The 17,988-nt window shown below is 34.5% G+C and overlaps 1 protein-coding gene and 1 long non-coding RNA gene across 3 annotated transcripts in view; one reads left to right on the top strand and one right to left on the bottom strand.

The window, feature by feature from the left end:
* The window catches only part of RB1 (RB transcriptional corepressor 1), a 161,530-nt gene that overhangs the window by 85,011 nt on the left and 58,531 nt on the right, over nt 1–17,988 (bottom strand). For both annotated transcript variants that reach the window (XM_013059804.2, XM_045076673.1), the window contains 6 exons: nt 15,762–15,849; nt 12,290–12,406; nt 11,010–11,066; nt 10,894–10,925; nt 10,732–10,808; nt 9,447–9,643 (listed from right to left, as the gene is read on the bottom strand). In XM_013059804.2, coding sequence (XP_012915258.2) covers nt 9,447–9,643; nt 10,732–10,808; nt 10,894–10,925; nt 11,010–11,066; nt 12,290–12,406; nt 15,762–15,849 — 568 coding nt within the window. The remainder of the gene's footprint in view (nt 1–9,446; nt 9,644–10,731; nt 10,809–10,893; nt 10,926–11,009; nt 11,067–12,289; nt 12,407–15,761; nt 15,850–17,988) is intronic.
* Nucleotides 112–1,395, top strand: LOC106006531. The gene is made up of 2 exons (XR_001180635.2): nt 112–623; nt 1,275–1,395. It is a non-coding gene; the product is annotated as an uncharacterized LOC106006531 (long non-coding RNA).

Raw genomic sequence — 17,988 nt, 5'->3', positions numbered from 1 at the left:
GATACAAAATTAATACCAAAAAATTGGATGCATTTCTATACACTGATAACAAAGTTGCAGAGAGAGAAATTAAGAAAACAATTCCATTTAAAATTATACTAAAAAGACTAAAATAGTTTGGCATAAACTTAACCAAAGAGGTGAAAGATCTGTATCTGAAAACTATAGAACACTGATGCAGCCTATAAGAAAACTACTTTAAGTATAAAGACACAAATAGGTTAAAAGTAGAAGAATGGGGGAAAATACGTGCCAAGCTAATATTAAAGAAAAGAAAGCTGGGGTGGTTTTACTGACCAGACAAAGCAGTTTTAAGAGCAAAGAATAGTACAAGGGATAAAGAGGGTCAGTTCATAAATTAAGGGGTAGATTAATCAAGAAGACATTATAATTCTAGTTGTTTTTGCACTTAAATTCTATATGTAAGACAATGAACTAGGTATTGTACAAAATTTTTTTAAGAAGTTAGACAGGACCTTTTCTTTTCAGGAACTCTCTGCCCCTCCTAGAACCTCTGATCTCAGAGTCACTTCCATCAAGCACTGAAGACTTCTCAGAGTCACTTCCATCAAGCACTGAAGACTTTGGTGCCTAGTCCACATTCCTCTCTACCACATGTCCAGGTGACTTCATCTCTCAGCCTCTTGGTTCCTTGACCCACCTCACTTCCAGTGGTTTTCATCTCCATTCCAAATCATACATGTGCTCCCAATATTATTTCTTAGAATACAGTAAACTATATAAAATGTTCTAGCTCCGGAATATAAAGTTAAAATCTCTTTCTATTAAATTTTATTAAAAGCTGTTTCTTAAGGGGTGCTTGAGCAGCTCAGATAGGTGAGCATCTGCCCTTGGCTCAGGTCATGATGCCCAGGTCCTGGGATTGAGCCCTGATTTGGGCTCCCAGCTCAGCAGGGAGTTGACTTCTCCCTCTCCTCTGCCTCTCTCCTGCTTGCGCTCTCTCTGTTTCTGTCAAATGAATAAACTTCTTAATTAATTAATTAATTAAAAGCTGTTTCTTTTTTTTTTTTTTAATTTAAAATTGTGGCCACTCTCCTCAAACTTCTGACTACACCACTTTGCATTCCCTATCCCAACCCACCAACCCACACTCAGCAAATTACCTCAGCTCTATTTTGTAAAATAAATAAATAAATAAGGCCATTAGATGGAAAGTCCCCCATTTTCTACCACAGCACCCACATACCTCAACTTGTAACTGCTTCCATTCTTTCCATTTGCTGCACAATATTTCCAATCCTCTCCTCAAACAGGAGACGACATCTATTCAAGGGAACCCCCTGAATCTGGACAGGCCCTGTGACTGCTCTCACCAACAGAACATACCTTCCAGCTACAGTCCTTTCAGAAGCCTTTTGGAAGCCAGCTACTATGTAAGATGCATGAGTATTCTGAAACCAATATGCTGTGGGTTGCATACCTTCTCATATGAGAAGGCCAGGAGGATGAGAGCACTCAGAGTAGGAAGGGAAGGGAAAGAAAAATTGACCATGTACTGGGGGGCAATGAGGGGCCAGACTTGTGAGTTAAGAAGCATCATGGAGAGGTGCCTGGGTGGCTCAGCTGGTTGGGTGCTGGACTCTTGATTTCAGCTCAGGTCATATTATGAGGGTTGGGAGATTAAGCCCTATGTTGGCCTCCGCACTGGGCATGGAAACTACTTAGTATTCAATCTCTTTCCCTCTGCCCCCAACCTCTCTTCCTCTAAAAAGGAAAAACAAAAAGTAGAAGCATCATGGAAGCAGATCTTGCCCCTGACACCATATAGTCAAGGATGAACTGCCCAGTCAAGCTCTTCCTAAATCCCTCAAGATCATGAACAAAATAAAATGGTTGTTTTAAGCCACTGATGTGTCATCCTGCAACAGAGAACACTCATAATGAATGGCTCTTTTCCATCCACATTTAATCCTATCTTTCCCATCTCAAAAATATAATCTTCCCTCCACCTCACACAATTGGCAGCTATATCTTTATTTCCCTTCAGACAAGACTCTAGCAAAAAGCTAGACAATCACTGTCTCCACTTTATCCCTCATTCACATCTCATCAAAATCCCACTGCAGGGGCGCCTGGGTGGCTCAGTGGGTTAAGCCGCTGCCTTCGGCTCAGGTCATGATCTCAGGGTCCTGGGATTGAGCCCCGCATCGGGCTCTCTGCTCGGCAGGGAGCCCGCATCCCTCTCTCTCTCTCTCTCTCCTGTCTCTCCATCTACTTGTGATTTCTCTCTGTCAAAATAAATAAATAAAATCTTAAAAAAAAAAAAATCCCACTGCAATCTACTCCTGCCTCCACGACTTCTATTAAGAGTCCTTGCTACCACTGCCAGTGGCTTCCTTGTTGCTCAAATGAATGCTCTTCAGTTCTTACTGGTAGCTCCTACATTATCTTAAACACCAAGCCCCTTCTCAGACCTTGTAATGCTTTCTCTTTATGACACCACCTCCTATCTCTCTGGCTGTTCTATTTCAATCTCTTTTGTAGGCTTCTCTTCTCTGTCTACCTCTTAAATGTCAGAACACTTCAAGCCTCTATCTTTAACCACCTTCTCTTGCTATACAGTAGCCCCCCTTGACTGCAGTTTTGCTTTCTATGGTTTCAGTTACCCATACTCAACTGCGGTATAGAAGCAGAAGATTCTCCTTCTAATGTGTCATGTCATTCACCTCACTTCATTTACCTAAAGCTATGTCATTCACCTCACTTCATTTCATCATATAGGTTTTTTGTCATCTCACATTACAAGAAGAGGGGTAACTATAGTACAATAAAATACTTTGAGAGGAGAAAGAGACCACATTCACATAATTTTTATTACAGGATACTATTATAATTGTTTTATTTTCTTAGTAGTTATTATTGTTAATCTCTCACTGTGCCTAATTTATAAATTAAACTTTATGACAGGTAAGTATATATAGGAAAAACAGAACATAAAGGGTTCAATACTATTCATGGTTTCAGGCATCTACTGGGGGTCTTGGAACACATCAGACATGGATAAGATGGAACTACTGTGCTATATTCTCCCCTTAGGCGATCTCATCCATTCCCCAAACTTTAGTTACTTGGTAAAAACATGTAGATTAACAAATTCAGAGCCAGGCAGACCCAGGTTCAAACCACAGAGCTGCCATTTAGCTTGTGTGGTTTGGACAAGTTATTAAAGTTCTAAGCACTGATTGCCTCATCTAGAATATGACCTCATAAATTATAAAAACTAAAGATACTACAAGAAGTACTCACCACAAGGCCCGGCACAAAATAAACTGTCAATAAGGATGGAAACTTTTGTTATATATGTGCCAGCAGCTTTCAGGTTCATATTTCTAGCCTAGTATTATATACTAGAAAATACCTAATATTTCTTTCCTTAGCTCCAGACACACATATCCAACTGCTATAGGACACCTCTACTTGAAGAACCTACAAGCACTTCAACATAATCAAATGAAACTCATCTTTCCAAGAAAATCTCATCTGATCCCGGTATTTTAATGAATGATACTACCTATATGTCATCATTAGTTGACCCCTCTTTATCCATCACTTCCACTTATGTAATTAATTGCCACATACATAATGTCAGCCACTGTTCTGAGTGGTTTATATACAGTAACTCAATTAACCTGAGTTGCACATATGCACATAGAATAAGATATAAAATTTATAAATGACTGGTAAGTAGTTAGTAATAAACACTGTAAGACTGTAAAGGAGGAAGAATGACTATAAACTAGGATGGTCATGAACAACATAGTAGAAGTAGAACTGAAATTCTGGTAAGTACAAAGGCAGAAGAAAGTATTTTAAGTGGGGTCTACGAAGTGAACAAAGACTCAGGGACAGGTGAAAAAAAAACATGGTTGTGTGAGTTACAAGAAAAGACAAGAGTAAATGGAGAAGAGAATAGAAGGCAGGCATTCTCAAACATTTGACTCATAAACTCTCTTACATTCTTAAAATTATTCAAGGCCCAAAAGTTTTTGTTCATATGAATTATATCTATCAATATTTACTGTATTAGTAATTTTTTAAAAGATTTTATTTATTTACTTAACAGACAGAGATCACAAGTAGGCAGAGAGGCAGGCAGAGAGAGAGGAGGAAGCAGGCTCCCTGCTGAGCAGAGAGCCCGATGTGGGGCTCGATCCCAGGACCCTGGGATCATGACCTGAGCCGAAGGCAGAGGCTTTAACCCACTGAGCCACCCAGGGATCCCCTGTATTAGTAATTTTTAAGTAAAATTAAGTTTAATTTAAATTTAAATTAAAACAGGGGCACCTGGGTAGCTCAATCAGTTAAGCATCTGCCTTTGGTTTGGGTCATGATCCCAGGATGCTAGGATCAAGCCTCACATTGGGTTCCCTGCTCAGTGAGGAGCCTGCTTCTCCCTCTCCTCTCTGCTTGTACTCTCTCTCACTATCTCTGTCTCTCTCTCTCAAATAAATAAATAAAATCTTAAAAAAAAAAGAAAATTTCTAAGAATGTAATAAATCATAGAGCTTTAAGATAGTAATGGATTTTTATGGGGTGCCTGGATGGCTCAGTGTGTTAAGGCCTCTGCCTTCAGCTCAGGTCGTGATCCCAGGGTCCTGGGATCGAGCCCATCAGGCTCTCTGCTCAGTGGGGAGCCTGCTTCCTCCTCTCTATCTGCCTGCCTCTCTGCCTATTTGTGATCTCTGTCAAATAAATAAATAAAATCTTTTTTAAAAAATAGTAATGGATTTTTTTTTATACTAGCCTAAAACTTGGCAAGTTATAGCTCCTTAAAGCTTAGTTACAATGTGGAATTGGGAACAATATCAATATATCAATTAACAAAAACTTTTCATACTCTGAGATATTAAAATCTGTTGTTCTATCTTGAACTTTATTAATTTTTATGTTATAAATGTTTTAAAAAATTATTATGGATCTACCTTAAACTTTGAATAAATTTCTTAATGACTTTATGACATGATTCACTGGTCTTTTGGAAATATTGGAAATATTGAATCATGGAGACCTTACAAACACTGACAAATCTCCTTTACAATATCAGAAAGTCACATTTATTAATATACCACTGATTTCATCAGAAGTCTCTGAAGTCCTGAGAAGCTGTACTTCTCAGTACAAGCTTAACCAAATTCTAATTTTCCCTTGGAAACTCAAAAATTTACCATTGGCAATATTTATTGTCAGTTGTTTTCAACAACATGTGATTGAAAATAGAAATTCAATAAAATTAATACTGCTTACTAGTGCGTCAATGGCATTCTTAAATGAAACTGACATATTCTGTTTTGTATTTTAACGGAGAGTTTGTGGTAGTGAAGAATACAAGGACAACTAGCTTGATGCTATTGCTCTGATACCTGCAAAGGTGCTAACACTTTTACATCATCAGTATAAATGTCAAGAGAGTAAAAAAGATAAGTAACATCTTAATAGTATAAAAATACTCCTTAACTTTGCAGATTCCCTAAAATGGTTGCAGGGACACCAGGGAGACACTTTGAACTGCTGATGGAAGAAAAAGGGAGGCAACAAAACTCCCAAGAGAGCCCTGAGGCATCAAATAGTTGACCTAAAGTTCCCATTCTAAAACCCTGGACCTGATTCCTTTGACCCTCTTCATATGCTGTAATTTTAAAACTGTGTCCTGAACATCATAAATGTTAAATTGTAAAGATTTCTGGATTCTGTTATTTTTTTTCTCAAATAAGCATTGCTTCATTTTGTTTTTAAGCATGTGATTATTTTCACTGAACCTGAACTGTAAACTTTTTTTTTTAATTTTTTATTTTTTATAAACATATATTTTTATCCCCAGGGGTACAGGTCTGTGAATCACCAGGTTTACACACTTCACAGCACTCACCAAATCACATACCCTCCCCAATGTCCATAATCCCACCCCCTTCTCCCAAACCCCCTCCCCCCCGGCAACCCTCAGTTTGTTTTAAATATGATAGTTTTTTTTTTTTTTTAAGATTTTATTTATTTGTCACAGAGAGAGAGAGAGAGCGAGAGCGAGCACAGGCAGACAGAGTGGCAGGCAGAGTCAGAGGGAGAAGCAGGCTCCCTGCAGAGCAAGGAGCCTGATGTGGGACTCGATCCCAGGGCACTGGGATCATGACCTGAGCCGAAGGCAGCTGTTTAACCAACTGAGCCACCCAGGCGTCTGAACTGTAAACTTTTTATTTGGGTAGCAGCACCTGTCTCAGTTCAGATCTTCCTTCATTAAGCTGCTGTTCATCCATACAGTGCAATAATTCAGGTTTCACATAAAGAAATGGGCAGATAGGATTTGTCTACTCTCCTCAGCAGCCAAGGTTTCCCCAGCTTCTATTTTTTTAGTTTCCCTGGCCCGGCCAGAAAGCCTGCAGTTTTCTTCTCACTGGCACCCCCTACCCGTCCTATAACACTTTCCACTTAGCCCTGGGCTGAAAGCTTCCTTCCCAGGCTCAGAGCTTCTCTTCTTTCCTGAAGAGTCCGTCTATTCTTCCTGTCCAGGAATTTCAGGCAGTTGCTTTCTGAATCATGCAGAGGTTTTATAACTGTCTTTTTGAGGGGAGTCATGTTGTTAAGTCGTCCTCCACCATTACCAGATGCATAGGACCCTCACAGGTTTTTATTTGAGTTAGCATGATGATATTTGCATTTTTAAAAAGATTTCTCTAGTTGCCGCCAGAAAAATAGTCTTAAGGAAGTTAGAGATGCAGGGAGATCAATAGGAAGAGTCCACAATATTCCCAGGAAGAGAAACCATTTAGAAAATAAAGCACCGGGCACCTGGGTGGCTCAGTCTGTTAAGTGTTTGCCTTCAACTCGGGTCATGATCCCAGAGTCCTGGGATCAGCCTGCGTTGGGTTCCCTGCCCAACAAAGAGTCTGCTTCTCCCTCTCCCTCTGCTCTTGACCCTGCTCATGCTCCTGCTCTCTCATTCTCTCTCTCTCTGTCAAAAACAAGAAAGAGAAAAGAAGGAAGGAGGGAAGGGGAGAGGGAGGGAAGAAAGAAAGAAAAGAAAAGGTAAGGAAGAAAAGAAAGAATGAACGAACCTAGTGTATCTTGGTTTATAAAGGTTTAACTGAGGAAAAATCTGATGAGTTTTGAGCATACTAAAAGTAATATATATAAATCTCACATCATAACTGCTGGCATTATAAACTGCTTAATAGATTTAAAAGGCCTAAACATCTGGAAGTCATTTAATCTAACCCTTAGGTATGGTTTATTCTAAATCACCTCTAATTCCTTTAAATTTCCAGGGAACAAGATTTTACCAGGTTTTTCAACAGACTGTTTAGCATTTTATACTTATATATGGCCTATTAATCTCTTTGGAATCAAAACAAAGAAAGATATGCTTTTTCCTTCAAGTTATTCTGTTCTTGATTTATTATTTCTCAAGATTGTTAAGCAAAGATGCTGGAACCCTTCTCCATGTAACCATTAAAAACATGATGATGTTCTTTCTTTTATTAAATTATTGGGGGGAAAAGTAAGTAGAGCCTCCCTTGATATTTCCCTAAGTAACCAATACTGTTTGAATCTATAGTTAAATGAAAAATTCTTATTGCCATATAGAATCAAAAGTTTATTAAAGTTTGCTCTGATTCTTGATCTGGGTGCTGGCAACAGGAGTGTGTTCAATTTATGAAAAATTCTTCAAACTGTAAACCTGTAATATATAGCTTTCTGTATATATGTTTTACTTCAGTTGAAAAAAAAAGTCTGTGAAAGCTCAACTATATCTATGGTATCTACCCTTCTCTAAAATGTCAATTATTCTCACATGAGAAATTCATAGTATTCTATTTCTGTGATATGACTTATCTTCACAGTTACCCTATTCCCTTAATGACTAAAAAAATAAAATAAATAAAAATAAAAAAATAAAAATTTTAAATGTAAAAGAAGTTTTTAAAAGTTCAAGCATTAAAAATATATGACAATACAAATCATCTATAATTTTATCCCCTAGAGACAACAACCACATTTAGAATTTATATGTAGAGGCTTATGACTTCCACATCCTATTAATAAATTATATATTTCTCCTGACTTTGGGCATGTCACTTTTTCTCCAAAAATTCTCAAGAATAAAGGGATATTGTTTATAATTCTAGAACACCAGTAACTCTACTAAACAGGCTTGAGCACAAGCAATTTATAAACAATAAATTTCTATTTCCTCCACAATTGTCAGAGCCCATGTCTTCTCTGTATCTTTACAATGTTTACCCCAATGCAAGCCATGCTGCAGATGCATACTAATGGGAAAAAAAACTCTCTAAACAAATAAAAACAGTCACTTTCATATGATAGAGTCATGTCTTGATTTCAATGTCTAGGAGAGGACACATCAGCCTCTGAAAAATACCTCTTATTATATTTATCATTGATTCATTTTTGTCATTCTCAAACCTCTAGAAATCCCCTAGATTTCTAAGCACTCCTTTTCCCATGAAGTAGAAGGTCCTATATAATGGAGTTATTAAATTCAATTATAGAAATGCAATGGCTTTCTATCAACTTCCCCTACTTCTCCCCTATTCTATCTACTCTGTTCATACAGCAATGCAAGAAAACACTAAGAAATAAGTTATCTCTTAGTCATTAAGTTTTTGGAACATCAAAAAATTAAAACTAAGACTTACGTGTATAGATTATAATTCTAGTGTAACTAAAGTCTTAATGTTTTCATTGCCATTTCTATATATTGGCATAAATGAAAAGTTATATGCTTAGCATGCAACACAGCTTCAAAAGAAACAAACTCTATATTAATCTACAGATCTGATGAGTCACAAAGTATTACCCAACTATGCAGATTTAAAGAGCGTAACACAGAGGAACTTCAAATAATTACTACATAGAAAATGCCAACTTTATGAAACAAACGCCTTATCAATAGCTCATATGCTATAAATAGAATACATAGAGAATATGATTTGTGCTTCTATAATGCTATAAACAATAACTATAATTGAACAATAGTGTAGATTTTTGGACTACATTTAATAATAGAACAAAAAGAAATACAAATAAATTGAACCAGAAAACTGTACTTTGTTAAATCACCTAAATAGCATAATTCTAATTTTTACCTTTTTGTTGGAATTTAACAGCATTTAAATTTCAAACATGACAACTCTATTTTAAATATACTGTTCAAATACTTTAAGGAATTGTGTTTTGCTTTAAAGTGCCATTTCTTAATTAAAGTTATTACCTATCAGATGGTCTGGGGAGCCCAAGTAAAAGAAAACTCCATTTTAATATTCCACTTAACTCTTGGGCTATACACTGAAATTGCATTTTCATTAAATTGCATCTTTTCTCTTGAGGTAAATTTTAACGAATACCTCTCACTAACATATAACTGTTATTCATTTGCAAATTAATATCTTTAATTATTTTAGCTAGTTACTTACAGAGAGCCATGCAAGCGATTCCATGATTCGATGTTCACATCGTTCTAAATGTTTTATCATTTCTCTGGTCAAGTTGGCTTCTGCTTTGATAAAACTTTCAATCACTTTGTAAAAATCAAAGGCTTTTAAATTAAGTATATTCAGAATCCATGGGAAGGACAAATCTGTTCCAGTATCAAGATTCTGAGATGTATTTCCTAAAAATGAAAGAAAAAATGTAACTTAGGTATGAGATGTTAAGCCTTCAATTATGTACTTTCAGTTTGAAAAGATTTTATGAAACAAAAATTTTAAAACACAGTGGAAAAGCTAAACAAAAATTTTTTATTCAGACCAGATTATTTTTTAAATTTTGTTTTTTAAATTCAAGTTGTCTCCATGCCCAACGTGGAACTTGAACCCAAGACCATAATGACATGGTTAGTTGTGTGCTCTACTGACTGAACCAGTCAGGCACCCTTGGAGCAGAATTCTTTCCATAGACTTATAGGAAATAGGCTTCTAAATTCTGAGTGTAGGTGCACATGTTTTTCCTAAATAGAGGGCTCATGCTTATATCAAATTTTCAGTGGTCTAACTATTCTAAACTTATGTCAGGAACAATATCTAACCAGTTTAATATCTAAACAACAACGCATTTGCATATCCATTTTCACAGTCTCACTAATTCCTGATGTGGGGAGGGAAGGTTTCTTTAAGATTTTGCTAATTTGGTTACCATTTTTTGGTTATAAATGAGGATTCACAATTTTCCATATATATTTCTCTTTTATTGTGTATTTGTAACCTGAAGTAAATTTTTTGTTTTTGCAAACAAAACTTAATATTTGCAACATTATTTGCAACACAATACATGTCTAAAATTATATCTAAAAGAAAATACCATGAGTGGCCTCTGTCTGTTTATCTGGTGGACTTTGGCTCTAACCTTTGGTTTTATGACCATAGAATCTAAAGTAGTGTTTCCATATAGGTAAATGTTCCTTTGGTAATTTACAATCTCCGGTCTTGGAAGGGATTTCAGTAGAAATATTTCCTGGACTAAGGACAGCCCAGAATAAGAGTCTAGTGAAGTACTATTTCCAAGATGACCTGAAATAATTCAGATAATAACCCATTTACAGTAATTTATGGGGACTACTTACATTCTTCAGTACATACTGTTCTACATTATGCTATTGTCTCCTTAACTCCACCCCCCCAAAAACACACCACACCTTAGATAAGTTTTTTTTTTTTAACTTTAAACTGAACTAAAATGTTTATTTACTAAAATTTAACTTACTGCTATATGTAGCCATTACGACCTCAAGAGCGCATGCCAACAAAGACATATGAAAGATGTTGTCATTCAGGAGTTTGCTAAAGGAAAGAAAAGAATGATTTTAAAACATTTACTTTTATTAAAAAAAGGAAGAAATTGTTTCATTAAAACTAAAGAATTTACCTAAAATTTTGAATGGATAATCGTTCTTCTTCCTAAAACAGATTAAAAAAACATTTAGCTAATGTCTTTTTTGTGTCAGCATTGGATTTTTTTCTATTATGTTCTTTTTAACTTACTGATTTAAGCATGGATTCCATTACTCGGTAATACAATCGGACTCCAAGTTTGTATCGCTACAAAGAAAAAAAATTAGATTCCACTACTTTAGAAAATCACAATTATTAATTTTTAAGAATGTTTCTCTTAAAATACATTTCTGATACTTTTAGGAATATGAATACCAAGAGATCACAAAACCTAGCCTGTCTAACATTCAGGACTTCCATATAAAATGATGGTTAACGTTCCCAATAAATTATCAAGAGGGAAGGTCCAGTACTTGGTTTCCCTTTTCCTTCATTCTGCTTCAGCCTACATCATTCAACAGAAACACACACACACACACACAGAGTATATGTTTTATACACCTTGTACTATTTTAAACATTTTATACACTAATGTAATACTTTTTGTGGCCTAGGACATGTATTTTCAAGAAAACTCTCAAGGACTGAGAATATTCTGTCCATAAAACTGGCAAAGGCAAAAAATGACTCAACTGATACTATCAGCAAAATGTTTTAACCAAATAAATAGTTCCCATTAGTTCAAAGAATAACCAAATTTTAGATAGATACACACAAACCCTATTCCTTTGTTCAAATTATTAGCATAAATTTCATATACAACCAAAAAGACTTCTAAATATTATTATTTAAAACACAGTATCAAAATATAACCTCACTACACTGAAATAAATGTATGTAGTAGATTATTGTTTTCAAACATATTTTTTATGTTATCTCACTAATTCCACACAACAAAGTAGAGCAATATGGAAACCTGAATTTCAGAGAAGTTAAATGACAGCTCATAAATGGTAGAAGCAGATATAAACTCAGGCTTCTGAATCAGAGACAATACTTTTACCCAACATATAGGTTGTAGATTTTCTGAAATAACAATAGTAAAACCAACATCACTCAATAATATCACCAATAAATAGCATGTATATGATCCCATTATCTAAGTATATGCATTCATGAATATTCATATATGCAGAGGCCAAAGAATATATACAAAAAATGTAATGGCATCAAAGATTTTAATTTTTGTGCTTATATTTTTTAAATGTCTACATTTTTTCTAAAATTTTCTACATGTTTACTTTTGGTTTTTGTAATGGCGTAAGGGGCATTTTCTTATAAAGTTTTCCATAAACAGCAGCATCACAGGTAGCTTAGATACAGAATCTACCAATATAGGACAAATACTAGTATATTTTTACAATTTGGAAATATATTTCATTTGAGGTTATTTACATATAGTGACACTAATCAAGATGAACTCAAGTTACCTGTGATCCAATTTCCATACATCCCAGTCCCACAGCTTTAGCAAATTTCTCTTTAAAGATGTATCCAACATCCTTCACTCTTTTCAAGATACTTTCTTTTGGATTCACTGTGCAGTTCTTTAAAGAGGAAAAACATAAATCAATGTTGAGGATACTGTTTAATCAGAATTAACATTTTCTGTCCTATAAGATAAAAATTTCACTTTGGGTTATTTATAACATAGAAACACTTCTACAGAAACTAGGTAAACGCAACTACTGAAAATAAGGAGAACATAAAGAATTCCATTTTAGGATGTTAGTTTTATCTAAATTTTCTGCTGCCAAGCTAAAGAACAGATTTGTTAGCCTTTCCACCCATTAAAAAAAGTCGCATAGACATTACAAACTAAAACCATGGAAATATAAAGGATCGTAATTGACTACTATGAACAATTATACACTAACAAACTGGAAAACCTAAAAGAAAAGGATAAATTCTTAGAAACACACAACCTACCAAATCTGAACCATGAAGAAACAGAAAATATGAACAGATTGATTACTAATAAGGAAAGTGAATCAACAATCAAAAACGTCCAAAGAAACAAAAGTCAAAATTCAGAGAACCTCACTGATGAATTTTACCAGACATTCAAAAAAGAAAAAAAATTAAACTTCTCAAAGCCCTCCAAAAAAAAGAGGAGGGAACACTTCCAAACACATACAAGGCCAGCATTAACCTGACATTAAAATTAGACAAAGATGTCATAAGAAAAGAAAATTATAGGCCAATATCCCTGATGAATGTAAATGCAAAAATCCACAAGAAATTATTAGCAAGCCAAATTCAACAATATCTTAAGGGATTACATACTACAATCAGGCAAGACTTATTCCAGAAATGCCAGGATGGTTCATTCAATACTCACAAATAAATGTGACACATTAACAAATGAAGGATAAAAATCATATGATCGTTTCAAAAGATGCAGAAAATACTTGACAACATTCAACATCCACTTATGATATAAAACTCTCAACAAAGCAGGTATAGAGGGAATATACTTCAACATAATAAAGGCTATGTATGACAAGCCCACAGCTATTATCATACTCAATGGTGAAAACCTGAAAGATTTTCCTGTAAGATCAGAAACAAGACAAATATGCCCCCTTCAACATAGTATTGAAAGTCCTAGCCAGAGCCATCTGGCAAGAACACTAAGAGGCATCCAAATTGGAAAGGAAGAAGTAAAACTGTGTCTATTGACACATGACATGGTATTATATATAAAAAACCCTAAAGACTCCATCAAAAAATTGCTAGAATAAACTAATTCAGTAAGGTTGCAGGATACAAAACCAATACACAGAAATCAGGTTTGTTTCTATGCACTAATAATGTAATAAGATAGTTAAGAAAACATTTACAAATGTATCTAAAAGAATAAAATACCTAGGAATAAATTTAAGCAAGGAGATGAAAAACCTGTACATGAACGATATGGCATTGATGGAAGAAGCTGAATAACATAGAAATAAATGCAAAGATATCCCACACTCATAGATTGGAAGGGTTAATACTGTTAAAATATCCATTCTACCCAAAGCAATCTACAGATTCAATGCAATCCCTATCAGAATTCCAATGTCGTCTACACAGAAATAAAACAAACAATCCAAAAATTTGTATGCAACACCAAAAGATTCCCAATAGCTAAAGCAATCTTGAGGAAGAAAAAGGCATCATACAGCCTGATTTCAAACTATATTACAAAGCTACGGTTTTAAAAACTTGTGGTATTGGCACAAAACAGACACACAGATTAGTGGAATAGAACAGAGAGCCCCAAAATAAACTCGTGCATACAGCCAGTTATGCATGGAGGAGGCAAGAATATACAATGGGGAAAGGACAGTCTCTTCAAAAAACAGTGCTGGGAAAACTAGAGAGCCACATGAAAAAGAATAAAACTTGACCAATCTTACACAATACACAAAAATTAACTCAAAGCGAATTAAAAAATCTAAATGTTAGACCTGAAACCATAAAAATCTAGAAGAAAACACAGGATATATGTCCCTTGAGACTGGTCTTCAAGATCTGATTTTCTGTTTTACAACAAATAAAGCAACAAAAGCAAAAATAAACAATTGAGACTACATCAAAATAAGAAGATTCTACATGGCAAAGAAAACCATCAACAAAGCAAAAAGGAACTAGCAAAATGTTGTATGCCAATTGTACACCACCAACAAAAAAAACACCCTAAATATAAAAGCAACATCACTACCAAACCTACTGAATGAGAGACATCACTACCAAACCTACTGAATGAGAGAAGATATTTGCATGTCACTTATTCAATAAGGGGTTAATATTCAAAATTTTATGAAAAACTCATACAACCCAGCAAATAATCTAATTTTTTTTTTAAAGGCAGAGGACCTTTGACAAACAAAATCAGTTCTGAGCCAACACAATTATGAATACAATGACAGAAATTACTAATTCCTGAGAGGCATATAAACAAGATGATGAGAACAGAATATGACAAGACCACAAGATTATGATACTAAATAAAATGTTAACTACACAAAACACAGTTACTGGAAGAAGGCAAATTTTAATAATCTTCCTGGCCTTATCCAATTTCCCTGTTTGAGCATTTCAGTGAGTCCTAACCCTCATTTGAATTTAAATAAGGAGTGAAGAAGCAAGCAAGTAACACAAATGCTAGTTTTCATGATCTCTTCTCTCCATTGTTTGTATAGCAGGGAGTGGCCCTTCAGATGTCAAACTCACGTCTACAGGAGTTATAAATTGCAATGCACACAAGTCCAGGCAAGAAATGTAAATAAAAATGGGCTGAATATAGGATAAAAGACTGTAGAAATATGACAAATGTTGAATTCTAATATCACACTCAAAAAGATCTAAAAAGCAGACAGAAAAGATATATAACAAAACAAGTTAGATTCACAGATTTCTTAAACAGCAATAAGGAGAATCAGGAACATAACAGTATTACTTACAAATATCTAAAAGAAAGTAAATATCAATCTAGAACAGAAGATTCAGCTAAAGTATGTTACAAAAAATAAAAGTAAAGATACTTTAACACAAACAAAACAAAACAAAACAAAAACCTTTTAAGTTCACCCCAAACTAACCCTCACTAAAGGAGTCATTAAAGTACTTATCTGAAGAAGAAAGGAAATGAAATTAGGAAATGAGGTCTAAGTTGCAAGAAAGAATGATGAGCAAGGCAAAGAGCAAACATGAAAAAAAAAAATCTAAAAATAACACTACCAAAATAACACGCTACTACCAATATTTAATTTGAAGGGTTCAAAGAAGCAAGAAGTAAGGTAACAGACTACGACATGTTGGTTTGGAGGTATTTTTTAAAATTCTCAGTATTTTAACTTTTAATTTCAAATTTCTTTCCCAAGATAATAAAATAATAATGTTTCGTTTATGGCTTACATTAAAATAGGAAATCAGATTTTCTGATGGTTGATCACTTGCTGAATTTAAGATCATCATTAATTGTTGGATAGTATTCATAACAGTCCTAGAGAAAAAAAACAGGAAGAAATATTAAACACTGAAGGAAAACAAATGAACAAACAAAATATATCCATTTCACAAGTTAAATGAATCTTTCAAACTCACCTATTTTCTGTTTAAAGAGTTCTTTGAAATAAGACTTTACAAAACCCTCAGTATACTGTTGCTTACAAGGAATTAAATTTTTTTCCTGTCATTCTTTTTTTAATTAACATACAATTTATTATTGGCTTCAGAAGTAGGCCTGTGATTCATCAGTCTTATATAATAAATAGCCAGTCCCATTGCATCACGTGCCCTCCTTACTGCCCAGCATCCAGTTACCCCATCCTTCCGTCTCCCCTCTGCTCCAGCAACCCTCTGTTTCCTATGATAGTCTCTTATGGTTTGTCTCCCTCTCTGGTTTCATCTTGTTTTATTTTTTCCCCTCTTCCCTTATGATCCTCTGTTTTGTTACTTAAATTCCACATATCAGTAACATCATACGATAATTGTCTTTCTCTGATGGACTTACTTTGTTTGGAATACTCTCTTATTCCAACCACATCGTTGCAAAAGGGAATTACCTTTTATTTAAACCATTAAGAAAGAACATGTTCATAATCACTAAGTTTAAAGTTGAAGAATTTTACATCTATTTATTAATAAAACTACATACAAAAACATTAATTGGTCAAATTAATGATATTTTAAAAAACATATAAACTGGTATTAAAATGATAATTTTTTTAAGAAAACATTATTACAATCAAACATTAAAGTTTTTCAAATAAAACCAATAGGATATATTGTAATTCAAATGAAGCAGCATGTGACTTTTCTTTATAGAGGCCTTGAGATGAAAGCATACATAATTTTAGAAGTCATCAGTGTTAAAGCATAAAACTGGGTCAGTCCCTTAAGATTTCTGTAATTTTACAATATGTGTGTGTGTGTGTGTGTTGTATAGTAAATACTAACATTCCAATTTTGGAGTAGCAGTACATTGTTACTGTTGGTATGGTTTATTGATGCAAAGAACTATAGAATGTTTATGGCTTAAAGAGTCCTTAAATATTACTTAGCAAACATGTTCAGTGAGCATGTTTTTTTCTTTTTTGTAACATCAGTAAGAATTAGAATCGATGTCATTTGTTCAGTTTGGAAAAAGAACTTGGCTTTAAGTCTTTTAACCTCTTTTGGTGAAAGTTTCCATTTAGGAAAAAAGATGACAAACATCACTGATATATTTTTTTTTCTATCTTCATTATTATTATACCAAACTATTATACCTCTCTCAACTGATATCCTTCCTCATCTTTAAAATATTATTGTTTTTATTACTTTTACATCTTCTAATCTGCTTAAGCCCACAATGACTAAAGCCACAAATAACTAACTAACTGCTAACACCAAAAGTTCTTTCTCAATTGTTCTGATACTTGATTTCCTTGAAGCATGTGACACTCAAACACCTACTCTTTTCTGAATTTCCCTCCATCCCTTGGCTTTTTTGGCTTCATTCTCTGGGTGCCCTCTCGTTCTCTTTAACTTCTATCTAGTATTTAAATGCTAGCATTCTGGGCGTTATACACAACTAATGAATTGTTGAACACTACATCAAAAACTAATGATGTACTATATGTTGGCTAACTGAACTAACTAACTAACTAAATAAATAAATAAATGCTAGCATTCTTTAGGGCTTAGCCAGCCATTCCTGCCATTATACCTTTACTTCAGGCAAACTCATCTATTTTTATGGTCTTAACTTCCCCAGATAATTCTCAAATCTGTAAGTTACTACTTCTTCATGTTCCATAAATGCCTCATGAATAATATTCTAAGTATGAATTCATTAAATATTTATCAAACCTGTTCTTGTTCCTTCATTCCAACTGCCTACTCTTGGTTCATGTCTTCAGCATTTCTCAACTGAATTACTGAAATAGAGCAGTCCAGGGATTTTGACTATGTGTATGGTAGTAGGGTCTAGGCATTTGTAGTTTGGGAAAAAAACCTCCTCAGGTTACTCTAATTTGCACCCTTGGTTAAGAATCACTGTGACAGACTGAGAGGTCTATTTCTTACCATGTCCTCCTTAGTCCATCCCCTCACAAACTACTATCACATAAACTTTCAAAAAATCAAGTCTAATTTTATC

Source organism: Mustela putorius, unplaced genomic scaffold (assembly GCF_011764305.1).
Source record: "Mustela putorius furo isolate JIRA1106 unplaced genomic scaffold, ASM1176430v1.1 tig00000179_pilon_pilon_pilon, whole genome shotgun sequence".
Taxonomy (NCBI): domain Eukaryota; kingdom Metazoa; phylum Chordata; class Mammalia; order Carnivora; family Mustelidae; genus Mustela; species Mustela putorius.
Note: the sequence above shows the minus strand (reverse complement) of the source record. Positions and strands in the feature narration are given on the sequence as shown.